Below are 16,908 nucleotides of genomic sequence, written 5' to 3'. Positions count from 1 at the left end.
CAAAAAGCCAAACACCAAAAAACAACAAACCAAGAATAGGAAACAAACCAGGACATAAACTTGAAAGGCAAAAAAGTATAAGGCAGCTACAGCATGTGTGTGTGTACATAAGAAGCTTTACCGTAATCACAGTTATTGTAAATATTTCAAGTACCCTGATTATAGAAGGTGACAACATGCATTCCAGTCATCACAATTTTCTTGATATAGGAGAAGAGTATGACATTAGACAGGCCATATTAACACAGATTTTACAGCAGTTAAGTCACAAAAGCAACAAAACATCCTTTCTTTTTTTTTTCATTAAGACTCCAAACTTGTAAATAAACAGAAAGAAAAAAAAAGTTGTATACAAACATATACATTTTTCTAATATGTTTGTTGATTTTGAGGGTAGTTTTTTTGGGTTTTTCATTATCTTTTTAAATAACCAAAAAGCATTCATTTGGGTTAACTCAGGAACAAATTCATTCATTTTCAGTAAAGAGTTAGTAACTTGGGACCTAAAACTTTCCCAGGATTGAAAACAGATAAAGAGTTCTCTAAAGCTTCAAAATCTATCCAGTAAACAGCAAAAAATATTAACGTTATTGCCTCTGCAAGATCTACCTGGCCACACAACTACCCACAGCTATTTCCCCATCTGAATGGGAAGTTAAAGGCTAAAAACAAAACTGATGGGGTTTTAAGTAGAAAGCTTTTAACACTCACCTTTCCCTTACACAGTGGTTCTGGTTCAAATACTGCCTCTTCTGCTGCAATATCTGTGAAGCAGAAACAGGCACACGGACACTGACAGGGGATGTCTATCAGAAGCAAACTAGCAGCATGCCTGGTGTTTACAATTCAATAGCAAACACCCAGGCTTCTTTTATTTCCATTTCAGAAGTAAAGGTTGGAAGCACCTGTTGAACTAAGAGAAGAGGTTGTAGAATATTACAGTCCTGCCATGTACAAACACATTGTCTATATAGACCTATTTTGTTCTGGTGGTTTCTTTTAAGAGTAAGGGGGGGTTGGAGGGCAATTACCAAAAACAAATAAAAAACCCCATGACACTGCTTTCAACAAGAACTCCAGGAGTTAAACAGTTTCCAAGTATTCCTCCCAAATTTATAGATTACTGTTTAAAGACTGATGCTCAGGAAGGAAAAGGAACACTTTGAAAGAAACTGTTTTCAGCACAATAATCTGCAGTACTCTATTAACACAAACTCAGGCAAACATAATTCACTTTGTAGTTAAAACAGTCATGAAGGGATTTTTTTTTGCATTCTTTGGCTAGACAGGCCATCTCATCTCACCGACTTTTCAAGCTGACTCAGCTGCTTTGCACATTAGAAAAAGTATTATTACTGCCACAAGTTATCTCTGAATAAAGATAAAACCTGCATTTTTAAGCCAAAAAAATGTTTCTGCTAAACCTTTAGGGAGACAGTTAAAATCCCAGCCACGCATCAAGGCACAGAAAAGAATCCACTGCCCTCCCACAGCCTTTTATTTTCTGGGAATCATGATAGAACCAGGGTTTAGTTCTGCCAGTTTTGTTATATTAAGACTTCTTTTTTTGCCTGAAGTCTTATGAAACCATGGTAATTTGTTAGTATTTGCTGATAAAATTATTTATGAGAAGCAGCTTGCATCATCCGTTCAGATAAAGTAAGGCACAAACTGAAGTCAGCTTTTAATCTTGCTCTATGTATCAGAGCATCAGGATACTGGAGATTCTCAACAACAGATCCCAGCATCATATATCTCTCATCATAAATAAAGACATTTTAATGGCTATACATTAACATTTCCTCCATGGTCACTCTAAAGACGTTTTTCATTTAATATGATCCATAGAAACAATTTCCCCTGGTGACTTACTTATGACTATGACAGGTGCCCACTGTGCTAAAAAGCCTTCTCTTTGCATGGTCTTTACATGAGCAGGAGATAATAGCATAACCGTCAGAGCCACTTCAAAAAAAAAAAATGTCCTGTAGCACAACTAAATGAGATATCCCTGTAATAGCCATTCATGCTTCAGGTAGGTGAAGACATGCTATTAACAGCACCTGCAGGCTGTTGGGCTTTCCCATCTGCTCTTGATTTCCATCTATTCAAAGCATCTCTTCAGCTCCTTTGGTGTGTTTAATTTGCCAGGAACATCCTTCCAGGTCATGATATCTATGTTAAACCTAACTTCTTCCTTCTTTTGGTTTTTTTGTTTTTGTTTGTTTGTTTCATTTTGTTTGGTTTTTTTTTTTTTAGTATCTTTAAGGAAACCTTCAACACTCTACTTGCCTTTTTGCAACCAGAGGTTCTCCAGAACAAGTGACCTTTTAACATATGCTTTTCTCATTATAAATAATTATGTCAAAGACTTATTGGCTGCACTAGCAAGCCCCCTTCCCGGTTGCTGTTCCGTGTGCTGCAAAGACAGTGCATGCATTTAAACTTCTTTCATAGGGATGTGCGCTGCCCCAGGTTTTTACTTTACAGAATGATCTACAGTATAGCAAGGCAATTCACACTTCAAATTGCAGTATTTGTCTATCTTTTTTCTAAAACGTATCAAGTCAACTGAGCAAAGCTGGAAGCTGCATTAGCACGATAAAAAAATTATCTCCATTATCCAGATTATTAATCCATGAAGGTGATTCCACCTATAGAACCTGCTCAAAACTTCTACAATGGTAGCTCTACCAACTTTTTTGAGGCAGTCAGCATAATTTTGTCACGCAAACTTTTCTAGATGTTTATTTTCATTCCCTGTCACCCATATCAAGAGATTCCCTTATCTCAGGTTTGATTTTACTTTTACACATGCAAGATTCAGGTATTTCCTAGTCAGGTTTAAGGGGCAACATGCATCTTCAGAAGGCATATGAGAAAGCAGCAAAGAAAAAAAATACGCCGCAGAGTATCAGAGCTGAAAGGCAATTACCATCGCCCTCAGTTTCAACTGTTGTGCCACTATGGAAAAATCAAATGAATCAAGTAAAAGACAACCACTTCCTTCCCCTGGATATAAGATTTTCAATGGTTATATCAGAAGCATTGTAATAACTACGAAAGATTTTTATATAAAAGCTTCTTTTCCCTTTTTCTTCCCATTGCCTTAAGCAAAGTACAGTGGTAAGACTCTCTGTCCCTACTTTCCAGGTACACCAAACTACAGAGCTACACATGCTCAGGAGATTCTGAAACTAGTCAAGAGTGATCTATGCAAATGTTTTGCCAGCGACACTGCTAGCTACATATGGTAGCATCAATTAAAAAATAAGTATGATTTCCTAATGCAACATATCTTGCTACTATTTCAAAATAATTATTTGCATTGTGGAGCCTCATAATCACACAAAGCATTCTTCCTGCAGAACACCTTATTAGCAAACATAACCTTTTATTTTTATAGGGAGATTTCTGTATTTCATTTTTGGTTGAAAGGTCTGTGAGTTGATAAAATGTTTTAACTGTCAATTTAAGGAAGTTCAGTAAAAGATGATCACAGAATGGCTGAGGTTGAAAGGGGACCTCTGGAGGTCAGCTGATCAACACCTGTGCTCAAACAGGGCAACCTACAGCCAGCTGCGCAGGGCCACACCAAGATGGTTTTTGAATGACTCCAAGGATGGAGACTCCACAACCTCTCTGGGCAACCTCTGGTAGTCTGAAAACCAAAAAATTCACTCACTGCAAGAGCTGTAAGTTTGTGCCTGTTATGTCTTGCCCTGTCAGAGCCTGGCTCCCCCTTCTCTATATCCTTCAACCAGCTTTTATACACATGGATGAGGCCCCTCCGAGCCTTGTCTCCTGCAGGCTGAATGGCCCCAGCTCTCTCAGCTTCTCCTCATATTAAAGATATCCCAGTCCCAAGGCTGTCTTTGTAGACCTGCACTGAACTTGTTCCAGTATGCCCATGTCTTTCCCACACTGGGGAAACCAGAACTGGATGTGGCACTCCAAGTATGGCCTCACCCATGCTGAGCAGAAGGGGAGATTCACCTCCATCAACCTGCTGGCAACCATCTTCCTAATGCAGCCCAGAAGGCTGTTGGCAAATTCACTAAGATGACCTATAAAACACCCTGTCTCCATAAATCAAGGGGTGGGGGAAAAGAGTCTAACACACATTCAGAAGCCATAGCAACTGGATTATAACCAAAATGATATCTGCAGAGTAACTGTGGGCAGTACTTCTGAGATTAGCCTAGGTCTAATACCGTCTGTGACAACAGGATACAAGATGTGAGGTTAACACAGTACAGAAAATGCACTTAAGATTTTAACAACAGTAATATCCTTCATCTTCTCTGTGGTAAACAAACAGTATTTACACATGAGGTAAGTGTCACTTGAGATTCAGAGCTCCAGGGAAGAACAGTACCTTGTTTAAAAGGATAAAAGCATACTACTCCCTAACGTGCAAGTTCTTTGTATGTATAAATTAACTTTTATGTACTTTTATATTTCACACAAACCATCAGATATGGAGCAATATGGAACTGAGAGTCCAGAAAAGGGCCATTAAGATGATCTAAGGAATTAAGGCATCCCTCCTCTGATGAAAAGCTGAGAGAGCTGGTGCTGGACCAGATGACCTCCAGAGACCCCTCCCAGCCTCAACTATTCTGTGCTTCTGTGAAGTTGTCAGAGCTCATGCTTTTTCATTAAGGGTGATTAAGAAAGTTACTTTGACACACCATTCATAAAAATTAAGGATATGCTATTTCGCTAGTGAAGTGGAAAGCAAAAAATTAAACAGAAAAAAAAAACCCAACACACCTGATAAGAAATGAATTCAGGTTCTTCCCCTTTTGTAGTACAAGTATGGGTTTTTTTGAGTTCACTCTTTTCCTCTGTCTACCAAAAGCAACCTCATCTCAGGATGCTCAAAAGACAGCATCTTAAAAGGCATTTTCCCCTCCTTGTTACTGATAAAGCAAGGACAAACAGCTTAAAAGTTGTTACAGTTAACAGAAACTATAAGCACTTTATCTCTGGAAATTTCCATTAAAGATGTAGAAAGCTCATTCTCTGATAATCTAAACCTAACTTAGGGTTATATACACAGAGTACACGAGTAACTAAAAATTTCACCACCTGCCTTTACCAGTTCTATGCTTGTTAAGAGTCAAGCTCTCTAGTAGCTACTGCACAGCTTCCTGCCCTGCTGCAGACACCTCCAAGATACTCACCTGACCCAAGAGAACTCATTAGGCAAAGTACTCCCAAAGTAGCTCTTTGCTTTGGATTTCTAAACTAGACAGGATTCCCTAAGTAACACTTCACTGCACTGAAAACACATGCCCTTGCCTACTGTGCTCTTCATTTCTTCTTCCCAAACTCCCCATCTGTAGGCCTAATATACCTCATTATGCCATTAGGCTCCCCTCTAGTAGTCACAGACGCCACCACTTCTGTGACATGGAATAGAAGGTTTCTCAGGCAAGAAAATAATGTTCCCACACAGATCTGGTATGTACATCTTTAGTACTACCAGTGCAATTTTAATATTAAGACTTACTCTATTATACCAGAAAAATAAGTTAAAACATATAAATTTATATATCTAAAACTTACAGAAATAAGTTTTGTTTAAGATGACCCAAACATGTTCATTACTGAATAAAACTCCTTTGTAAAGGGACACAGGAAAAATGTACACATAATAAAGCCTTCTACTTGTTTTTCCAATGATAAAAAACAACCATATACACATACACAGAAAACATTTTAGACTACACAGTAACAGAATGGTAAAATATTTCTTAGCAAACCAGCCACTCACAAGCAGACAAGTCCCTTCTCACTTAGTACATGAGAGCATCACAAAGTAGAAAGGTACTTAGCTCAGTCTTACAATAAGAGCTAATGCTGTACTGTCCTAAGCTGCATAAGATCAGATATAACAAAGCAGTTTAAACCAAAGACAAATCAAGCATTGAAAAGGAAGGCCAAAATAAGAAATCCTAGGATGACAACTTGATTCACAGTTTACTCAAGTTAATGAAAAGACTCCTGCAGATTTCAGCGAGTTATGAAACAGGTCCTGCAGAGGGAAATGTTCCAAGTCACAAACAGCAATGCCATATTTTGATACCTAATTGCCACCACTGCCTCTGAAGAAATCCCTGGTGTAAAATAGAGAACAAATACAATAATCTTGCCTTCTCATTTTAAAAATGCCATGAAAGGAACAACAAAAGAAAGTTATTGAAGAGAACTAGATTGTTCCCAGCTGTTGTCATAAAATACTACAGCTGTTCATGTCATTGCAGCTAATGACCAGTTGCACTTTTTCAAAGATTGTAACACAGTATGACCATTGTAATCTATATCAAACTGAAACTTGGCAAGCATCATGAAAAGAGACTAAAAAACTATTTAAATTCTGTTTGATTTTTTTTTTAAATTTCTGTTCCTGGGTTGGTTTTGTGTGTTTTGAGGGGACAGGGAAGGATTTTTTATGAATGGTTCTGTATTCAAATTGTCAATTATGTTCAACTGCTTAAAAAATCATGGCAAATAAAAAGTATTAAATTATCAAAATTGTCTTTTTCAGTAACAAAACCAGAATTCAGCCAATAAATCCTAATTTTTTTGTTGCAAAGAGGTCTGCTGACTAAAACTATCTCAAGTTCAAAGAGGATGATGAAACACCCCTTCTCTGGAGCCAATAACAGGGTTCGGCTTCCCCATCTAGAAGCTTTTAATTGTTTTGTTAACTGTATTATATATGAACCAAATCAGATTTTTCATGAAGACTCAAATGCAAAGAAAAGGTTAAAACAGAAATCCCCATACACAGAGATGCAGAAAGAATTTTCAGATACAACTCTCTCTACTGGAGCATTACTCCTTGACAGATGGAGAAAAAGGTAGAGGAAAGCACGTATTCCCACATAAAATCTCCACAGAACCTGAAACATACTATTTCAAGTAATTTCATGTCATTTCTCAAGAAAATGGAAGAGTATAGGTTCCTCTCTAGCCATGTGTCTTCCCTTCCAAAATCACCATAGAGGGCTATAGACCAGAAAGAAATCACAAGCTCCAGAACTGCCTTATTTTTTTCCCCTATTTGCCAAGAATCGCTGATTCATGAAAAAAACCTATCATTCAGTTTATCAGTTTCTCCACTTTAGGACACAAAAGCACTTCCAGAGGAATTCCAAATACTTCAGAAAGACTACCACCTAATAATACACCGCATACATCCATTACCATAGACACCAACCTGGGACTCAATAACAAGAAACAAACACAGCCACAACAAAAGAACAACAGAAATGAAGCTTCCTTATTCAAAGAAAGACAGAAATAATTGTTAAATGTGTGGTTATAACCAAACATAGCAATGGATAACATGTTAGAAGCTAAACCTCTTTCCCTCGCTTAGGACCATGTAACTAGACTGCAAAGGATTTCCTTCCAAATGATGGTTACTGCAAAACAAGAACAACTCTGAAACTTTGCTTTATGCAGCCATACAGTTTCTGATTTGTCACTATTAGCAAATAAAAAAACCAAACCTGTAAAGTCATACAACCTACCTTCAAAGACACTCACAGAAGTCTAAATTAAAAATAAAAATCTAATCACACACTAATTTAGGCCAAAAACCTGTAGTTTGGATTCTATTAATTAAACCTATGAAACAATGCCCAGAGTGAGTGTTAAATGACTGTCTGCAGCATCACATCTGCACAACCCATTATTAACGCATGTTATTTTCACCATTCCAATCAGAAGTTCAAAGTGCACTTCCTTTCTTGTGGCAACATTGTGCAGGCTTGATACTTTTGTACAATTAGCCAGTATTAGAGCCAACATTATTGCAGAATTTGCTCCACAGCAAGTTAGCTATATTTTTTTGCTTCACTCCATCAGTTCTACAATGTGCAACAGTCAAGAGAACTCAAAGCAAGTATTCTGGCCACGAGGAATGTGATGCAAAAAATTTCTGAATGCCCCTAAAAGATGGGATGGAGAAAAATAACAAGGTGTAGAATACTGGCATAGTTATATCAATACTTATCTCCATCGGTACATGTTTAATCCCATTACAGCAGTTTTTAATTTCGAAAGCTTAATTTTATTAAGCCACCATATATGCCTATCTGAAAGATGAAAAAATAGCTATTACTATTGGAAGATTTAATATATTTTTTAGCATTTTTTTCTTCTGTTTACCACAAAGATTTCGTACTATCTCCATGCAGACCAGGTTCTGCACCTTTAATGCTTAAAGTTCATGGTGGGAGGTTTAAAATTCACTCATCTGTGGTGAACTTCGGGGGTTTTTTTAAGTATTACCAACTTGACCAAATCCTACCTTTCATTGCTAACTAACTTCTGTGTCTGATTACAAAGACACCAAAGCATAAGTGCTTATACCACCTCCCTTCCACGTTAACCATAAACCACGGCTGTCTATGCTAGCTCTAAGAGCTTTTTGCAAACTATGTGAGTTAAAACTAACGGTCACACTATGAGTTTTCAACATTACCACTAAGAAACCTACAGGCAGCAGCTGAACTGCAAAATAGAGACATCCTTCTGTTACAAGCTGGGTAGAGCTTGAGCAGCACACTGACAGTGGAGCTATTCACTGAAAACTACAGAGTCAGCAGCTGGCTGCAGAGTTACAATAGAAGTCTGAGAAAAGGCAAAATATACTTCCCCTATTCTCATGGGCTTCCCCAGGCACCTACACATGCACTAAAGGAAAGATACAGTGTTCAGTGAACCTCTTGCATTAGGTACACACATCCACATTACCCAAATCTACCAGGAAGCACTTAAGCAGCTTGACACATCTAGTAAAAAGCATGAGAGCAATAAGGAGACGAGTTTGCAGAAATACAGGACAAGAATAGACAGGAAAAGAAAGGGTGTATTGAAACAAGAGAGAAAGCATTAAGAAAAACAACTCCCTGAAAAGAAAAGCTGTAAAAGAAGTTCAGTACAGCACAAAGTAGAAAGAAGTTTCAGTTGTACCTAATTCTCAAACTAAATCTTTTCAAAAATTCATTAAGTACACCCTAAAAGGAAAGGATGCCATCTACTCCTTAAGCGCATGCAATCCCCAGACACACAGGAACTAACTTCCAACTAAAGCCACCACTTTTGTTATCTAGTGCCTTTCCACTTTGCTGCTCCTCCTCCTCTCCAGCTCCAAACATAAACAGTATTAGCTGGAAATTAGTTGGAGATGATGCTGGCATCATCTAAGACAATCATCTTCTCCTCATAGAACAGTGTTGCTGTATCAGTGTTACCGTGCCTAATCTCTCTTATAAAGATATCAGTCAGTTTAAAATGCACAAAGATGAGTGTCAAGGAGGTACCACTCTGGAGGTGTTATTTCAACAGTGGCAGCTCTCTGGGGGGAGGAGTAAGTAGGGTAAGAATAACTGGTTCAGACTTTTACCTTTAAAAGGAAAATTTACCATCACAGCATTTATTGTCTCCCTGTTTCTCCACATATGATCTCCTGTCTCTTCCTTCATTCAGTAATTATAGGAAAACAACAAGTATGTACCTGGAATACTACCTCCAGCAGTTATACATCTGAATCTACAACCTGAGTGGCAGACCACTCAACTTATGTGAACTATGCTGCACATACACTACAATGTTTTTCAAAACTGGAATGATACTCAGTGGTTGTGGAAAGTATCCATAAAATGATCTTTTATGAGGGAAAGTCAAGGTATATGACTGATTATCAGAACAGGAAATTATTCTAGTATTCAGCTGAAGAACCATTGTGAAATCATAGCTTGCATTTGACTCATAAAACCACATACAAAAGAATATAAGAAGACACCTTTTTATGAAGATGATTTGAAGTGGCTTTTACTTCAGAAACTTGTGGCTTCTTTTATGGCATACTTACAGTAAGCGTTAAGCAGTATCTCTCTATCTTAAAATACTCTTAAGGAAGTATTTTTCTTCACATTCCTTGAAGCTATAAAGAACAAACTATCCCCCACTACATGCTGCTTCAACATCACTGAGAAGCCTCAGACAAATTAATATTCATATTTAAAAGGAGCACCAAATTTAAATTATAGTCCTGATTTTGTACATGTAAGTACAAGCCACTCAGCAAAACAGAAAAATTAGAGGGAAAAAAAAAAAGAAAGATCGAAGCTACAGGTGCTTACTTATTCATTGACATTACACAAAATTACTTTTGATAGAAAATCCCTTTAGAAATACCAGACGGAAAGAATGTGCTGAGTTCTAGAAGTCATGGAACTACAAAAAGATAATTTAAAATATCAAGTTACATAATCAACAGTAAATATATTTTGCACTTGATCTTCCTGCCACAACCTGCAGAGAAACACAAGCATAATCATGCAACTATCATCTCTAAGAGATGTGATAGAAGTAAATACCATTCAGTTTGGGAATGGATAGCAGAGAGAAAACAACTCTTCTATACAACGTCCCTCCTATGGAAAATTATCTCAACTGGCTTATATTTTCCAATGAAGTTAAATGCTGATATTATCCAGTATATACTCCTCTTTCAAGATTCTCATCACCACTAGTGGTATCAAAAGCATCAGCTCCCTTGCTAGGCTCAGTCAAAAAGAGCAGGCAACAGAAGACAGCTTTAGCCAAAGCGGAATTCAGAAGTATACAAAAGGTTTTTAACACATAAACAAGGCAATTTTGTTCTTCATCTTGTATCAATCCTGAGACTCAGCACATTCAGCAAGCCACTCTCATCAGACAGAGGATGAGAAAAGCCTACCAACTATGCAGTGCAGCAATAGCTACATAAGAAAGGCACCCTTCAGTGTGAGCACATTTTCCCCCTATACTTATATAGCAGAAGACTTGTTTCACTAAAGGGCTTATTTACAAAATGATCTTGATGACTAAGAGGCCCGGTTGAGTTCATAAATCAAAATAAATCACCAGCTTTATTACACAGAGTTGTCAAGCACTTTGGCTTTGTTTCAGTTTCTCAGCACCACAATCCTTCACAAGTGTTATACACCTGTCACACACACATACAGGTTTACACAGTGTAAAACCTACCAACACCACAATATCCAAGATGCATCCAGTTGACAGAATCCACTAGTCTTTCAAATACTAACTGAAGTTTTGACCACAAGATAAGAACAAGGCAGTTACATATAGGAAAAAATATCAAGTAACACACCAACCTTGTTTTATTTCCTAAACAACCATAAAGTCTATGCAAGTATATTCAGTTGTTTGCTACTCTCACACAGCTTGCTTCATGAAGGTACCAGGGAATCTGCAACTACAGAGTTACCAATGCTGAGGTAGATGTACACCCATTCCTTCAAATGAAGGTAGAAGTGGATGGAGGAGAGCAGATAATCCCCAACTGTACCAGTGTCACCTTTCTGGTGTAGCTGAAGGTGGATTCTCTAGTTAATAACACTCCTTAAAACCAGATGCAGGCTTTTTCAGAGCAAGCAAGTACATTCTTAAGTACTAAAAGGATAAATTAATTAAAAGAAAAATGAAGTCAGTTTTCTATGCCAGTAGTTACAGCTACAAAGCAACTCCCTTTTTCTTCATGAGGACCAGGTAGATACTGAATCTTCAGCATCCTCAAAAGACAGGCACATCACCACTTACTTAAATTTACACCAAAATATATACCAAATTCACCAGCACTACCAACTTCAAGTCATCATACAATTACTCAAAACCCACTAAAGAGCAGCCCAGCACTTGCAGGACATCTATGCTAGAAAAACTGAACTTGATTCACAGAGTCTGTCTCTCTGCAATTGCAGACTTCTGCAATTCACCAATGCTGGATTCCAGCCTCGAGCACAAACCTTTGGCGACTACACACAAGTCTCCCTGGACTAATGGGAATTAGTAATGAAGTGTAGAGTTTCCATTATTGACAGCAATTTTACCTTTCACAAATCTGAAATTAACACTGATGGCAAACACATAATATGAATGCCAGCTCACGATCAATATTACAAACAACTGTCAGCCTGCACATTAGAAGAGCATTAACAATGACAGTTTGAAATTCAGAGACAGCAGAGACTGGTGTCTAGTTTTATTGTATGCTATCAATTGTGGGTATAACTGTGTACACCTTGGCATGCAAAGCACAAGAGGAAAGGACACTGCCAACACCAAGGTTCACAAGCCCTGGCTGCAGCCCACCTAAACAGCTCAGATGGAATGATTTCATTAAAACTCCACTTTCCTTCTAAGAAAAAAAAACCACACAACAAAACAAACAAACAAAAAACCCAGAAAAAAACAGAACCAGCTGACCTGCCCCAAAAAAGAAAAAACAATCACTGTCCTTGCTAACAGCAAGATTTCCAAGAAATACTGACTTCACTTCTTTGTATGACTACTCCAGTTGACTTTCTAAGTTTTTTACATAGGATTCTCTGCTTTAGAGCAGTATTTCCAGGAGGCAGTAATGCAACACTAACTACTGTGAGGACGTCCAGTAACATGATACATGGCTTTTTCTTCCATGTCGGTGGGGCTTAAATCTTGCCAATGTCAGTAGTGACCAAAAGCTGTTGACATCAGGCAGCTGTTACGTGACCCACGAGGAATGAGCTAGTATCCGCAGTCTAGTTTTTCCTGGACAGGTATTCCTACCTTCACAAGAACAACTAAGCCCACACTCTGACTGGCAAGCCTCAGGAGTCGGATGTAGCATGAATAAGGAGTAGCTCAGTCCTGAAGAATAAGAACTTAAAGACAGCTCTGTTGAGGTGAAAGCTGCATCACACCTCTAACAAAAAGGTAAGGAACTTCCTAAGTACATCAAGTCAGCATATCCTGCAATAGTATGTTGTCCTGAGCCTTGATCCAACAAACTTCTGAAAATACCTGAACATACAAGTTATCTATTTGCAGTCAACAGACCAAAGGGTTGCTCCTCTACAGAATCACAAAAGTCCGGGAGTAAAGGTGAATTGTCTAATTTGCATCACAACATACATACCACTTTAAGGAGAGCACAAGGGTAAATCAAAAAAGTACCTCTCAAGCCATAACCATAAGTGCATCCTCTGGATTCACTCAATTCTGAATTAGTTCAACAACATAGATGATTTTGTCAATTTTAATAACAGTTAATTTGCTTCTGAAAACTTAACAATATACACAAACTTGAATTTCTTCTTGACACTGCTCATTACACAACAGTGTCAGGTCTGCCTAACAGAGGTTGGGAGGAAACCAGGACGTTGCAAACATGAGGGGCTTTTAAGCCTTTTTCCCCTCCTCCCAAAGCATGTTTTATTTTTGAGTCAAATCAGTTTAAGCACAGTTCAGACAATTCAATAAGCAAAGCAAAACAGGTGTGAGATGAAGTCCTTGCTTATGGAAATTCCCCGCTTTTCAGTATATTTGAGCATTTTAAGCCTGAGAAACAAACAAACAAAAACAAACAAACAAACAAAACCAACCCAAACCCCACAGTAACCCCTCAAAGAAGCAGCTCTCAGCCATGAGCAATCTGTACAAAGCTGTTGCAACTGTAAACCCCCCCCAAGCCCATCCCACTGTTACGTAACAGTGCCAAGCCAGGATTTTCACCAGCCAGCCCAGAATTACTCTTAGAAGGAGACATCTGCCATGCACAAACATTAGAAAGCGTTTTTTAAAAATATCGACGTAATAAAAACAAGCAAAAAAACCCACACACATGCAAACAGAAGAAAAAATTTAATCTAGAGTATACATTAAAAGCACTTCCTTTTCAAGCAAGGTTTTATGTGATAGTCTAACATAAAAAAAAAGTTGTTTCATCAGGTTATATCTTAGCAATGTCAGAATATCTGACATTATAAAAACAAGACTCTCCAACTACTTCCACGGGTGTTTACAAGGTGCCTTTTTTTAATTATACTTGATTCCTTTAACTTTGCAAGCCTATTTCAGTTGTTCGTCTTAAGAAGGTCCTGTCCTATAGGATAGATACAGCAAAGTCATCTTTTCCTAGTTCTGTTACCACCAATTTTCTCAGTAGATTTCGTTACTGTCTATATGAAGGCAGTGTGAAGTGCCTATGAGGCAGCAAAGAATATTCCTATTAAGAATCAGTTTACTGTGTACTAGTGTCTTCAGATGCTATTTTAAGACCTTAAAAGGATTTCACTATTTAACAGAGGTCTGAACCAGTTAAACAAATCTTCACATCTCCACTGAAACACTCACATTATGAAAGAACAGTTACCAGGGGAGATAGACACCCAAGCAGCACGTATGTTCTGTTCTTTCTGTTCAAGACTTTAACTCAGTTTAACAAAATTGGCTTCTGTTTTAGTTACATTATGAAAATATCTAACTATATATTCTGCTAAGTTTTCTTAGAAAAACCCTTTTTAGATGTTTGATATGTTTACATGTGTGAAAAATGCAAAGAGCAACTGTTGGCAAAATACATTAAGATGTGCTGAAACCACTGAGGGTTTTATAAATACTGAGATAATTCCTACTCAGAATGAACACCAATATAAGCCAAAGGAAGTTCTGCCATAGCAAAGATCAGGTCATTTGGTCATGTATTAGGACCACAGCAGACTAAGGAAATTAAAAAAAATAAATTATCCATCCCATAATCATGAAGAAGTCCTCCCAATAGGATGATCATTTTTTGTTTGTTTCTACAGAAGAATCAGCTAAAAATAGCAGTTCTAGGCTTCTAAAGTCTACTCTTGGTGTGACATAAAACTAACTACTTAAACAGTAAATATTCCAGATATTAAAAGGCAAAGGTGAATTTCCAAGTAATTCTAAAAAAATTCTTGTAGTTATGTTTCTTACACCCTCTGAAGATCTGCAATTTCCTTTGGAGGAGAATAAAATGAAGTAAAAGGGCAAAAGGCTTAAGAAGGTAAGAGTAAACATAAACAACACATCTTTCCAAATAATATTTACATTGAGTGCTTAATTTTGGTATACACTCATGTAAATACAGAAGTGTATATATTTCAAGGCCATTTCCATTTCTTGCCTCCCGGGATGTTTACAGATGCATACTGCACCTAGGATTTGTGCTGTGCACCATAACACTCGGTACTGGTATACGGGCTATAACCTAACAGGATGAAATATACGATAGCCAAGTGCATCCAGCTATGTGACCAGCGTAGAAAGGAGTAAAAAACCAACCAAACAAAAAGAACTCAATCCACAAACACACAAAAAACCCCAGACCACTAAATACACACGCACTTCATACATACTAAGAAACGCACAAGTGCAATTTAAATGAGGCACTACTCCAGGAAGACAGACCTTGGTCTGTACTGCAGGGCACAGTGTGTTGTTAACCCAAACTCTAATTTGTTTATACGGCCGAGGCTGGCAGCACACGCACATCTTCGGAACAGATCAAAAATCATGGAGCCGATGCGCGTTTGTGCCGAGCACCCCCATGCACATCTGCAGGCACACGCGGGAGCACGGCCACGCTACGCCCGCGGGATAACTTCACATCCACGCAGGCCGGGCCGTCAGCAGAAGACGGCGATGGAGGAGGAGGAGGAGGAGGAAGCAGCCTTCGCCGCCTCCCACAGCGCCCGCGGCCCGCCCCTCCCGCCCGGCATCCCCGCCGCGGGTACCGCGGGGGCGGCCCTGCGGGGAGCGGGGGGACGGGGCAGCCGGGCGGCGCGGCCGGTCCCCCCGCAGCGGCGCTCGGTGCGGGAGCGGAGCCCCGGCTGCTGGCGCGGGGAGGTTTCCAGGCATCCTCGCTGCATGCGGGGAGCAGCACGGCAGTGACAAGCGGCGGCGCAGCCTGCGGGGGGGCTCCGCGGAGCGCAGCCCGGAGAAAGAGGAGGTGGAGGAAGAGGGGATGCCCGGAGGAGCCGGCGGGCTGGGGGAGGGAGCCGAGCCCTGCCCCCCTCTCCCCCAGGCACCGGGGCGGGGGAGGAAGCTGGGGCTCCCTCTCTCTCTCACGCCAGCCCTGTGCAGCGCCTTCAAGGCGGAGAGGGGGAGGCGGCGGGGGGAGGAAGGGGGGGAAATGCTGCAATGTAGCGCCGGGCGGGCAGGCGAGGGAAGCCGCAAACCCTCCACTGGGGCCCGCCGCAAGCCCCCGGGCCGAGCCCACCACTCGAAGCAGCCGCGCCGGCGGCAGCCCCGCGGTACCTGCCCGGGGCGGGGACGGCGAGCACGGACGCGACCCCAGCGGGACGACACGGCCGAAAGGGCGGCCGGGGCGCAGCACCCACCTTTCACCACCCTGTCCGTCGTCGATAACTTGGGATCAACGGCCTTATGCTCCGACATGTCCGGCGGCCGGGGAGGCGGCGAGGCTCTCCCCCCTCGGGCAGGGCAGGCGCGGGCTGAGGCGGCGGCCGCCGCTGCGGTCACGGCTCCGGCTCCTCCGCTGCGGCCGAAGTTGCCGCGTCCCGCCGCCGCTCGCTGGCTCGGCTGGGCTCTGCCGCGCGGTGCCTTCCTCCTTCGTCTTCCTCCACCCCCGTCCTCCTCTTCCTCCTCCAGTTAATTATTGCTCGCTTTCAATCACGCCTCCGGGCTGTGTAGGACGGCTCGCTCTTCCCCCCCCGCCAAAGACCCCGGCGACAACACCCGCGGCGGGGCGGCTGTCAGGCAGCGCCGGCAGGAAAAGCCGCGAGTGGACGCGGGCAGCAGGAACAGCCAGGTTGCACACGCAGCGGCCAGCCCTGCGCTTCCTTCCTCCGCGGCGCGCCGCTCCGGCTCCTCCCGCCGCCACCACCGCCGCCGCCGCACCGGACCGGGATGCGGATCCGTGTCTTGCCCGGCGCCCCCCGCAGGGTCTGTCCCCCGGCTCGCTCCGACACCGGCCGCGGCCCCGCGCCGCTGCCAACGCTCCGCCGCGCAGCCCCCGCGCGCCGCCCGGCCCCGCCCGCCAGGCTCCCGCTCCCGCGCGCCCCCATT

At 41.2% G+C, this 16,908-nt stretch overlaps 1 protein-coding gene across 3 annotated transcripts in view; it reads right to left on the bottom strand.

The window, feature by feature from the left end:
- Positions 1–16,837, bottom strand: part of PPP3CA (protein phosphatase 3 catalytic subunit alpha) — a 185,457-nt gene extending 168,620 nt beyond the window's left edge. For all 3 annotated transcript variants that reach the window (XM_027635845.1, XM_027635846.1, XM_027635847.1), the window contains exon 1: positions 16,221–16,837. In XM_027635845.1, the coding sequence (XP_027491646.1) occupies positions 16,221–16,278 (58 nt within the window). In that variant the 5' untranslated portion in view covers positions 16,279–16,837. The remainder of the gene's footprint in view (positions 1–16,220) is intronic.
- Between the last annotated feature and the right edge of the window lie 71 nt (positions 16,838–16,908).

This window comes from Corapipo altera, unplaced genomic scaffold, assembly GCF_003945725.1.
Source record: "Corapipo altera isolate COAL_440 unplaced genomic scaffold, ASM394572v1 22b, whole genome shotgun sequence".
In the NCBI taxonomy this organism is placed as follows: Eukaryota; Metazoa; Chordata; class Aves; order Passeriformes; family Pipridae; genus Corapipo; species Corapipo altera.
The sequence above is the reverse complement of the archived record's forward strand: the minus strand, read 5'-3'. Positions and strand labels throughout refer to the sequence as shown.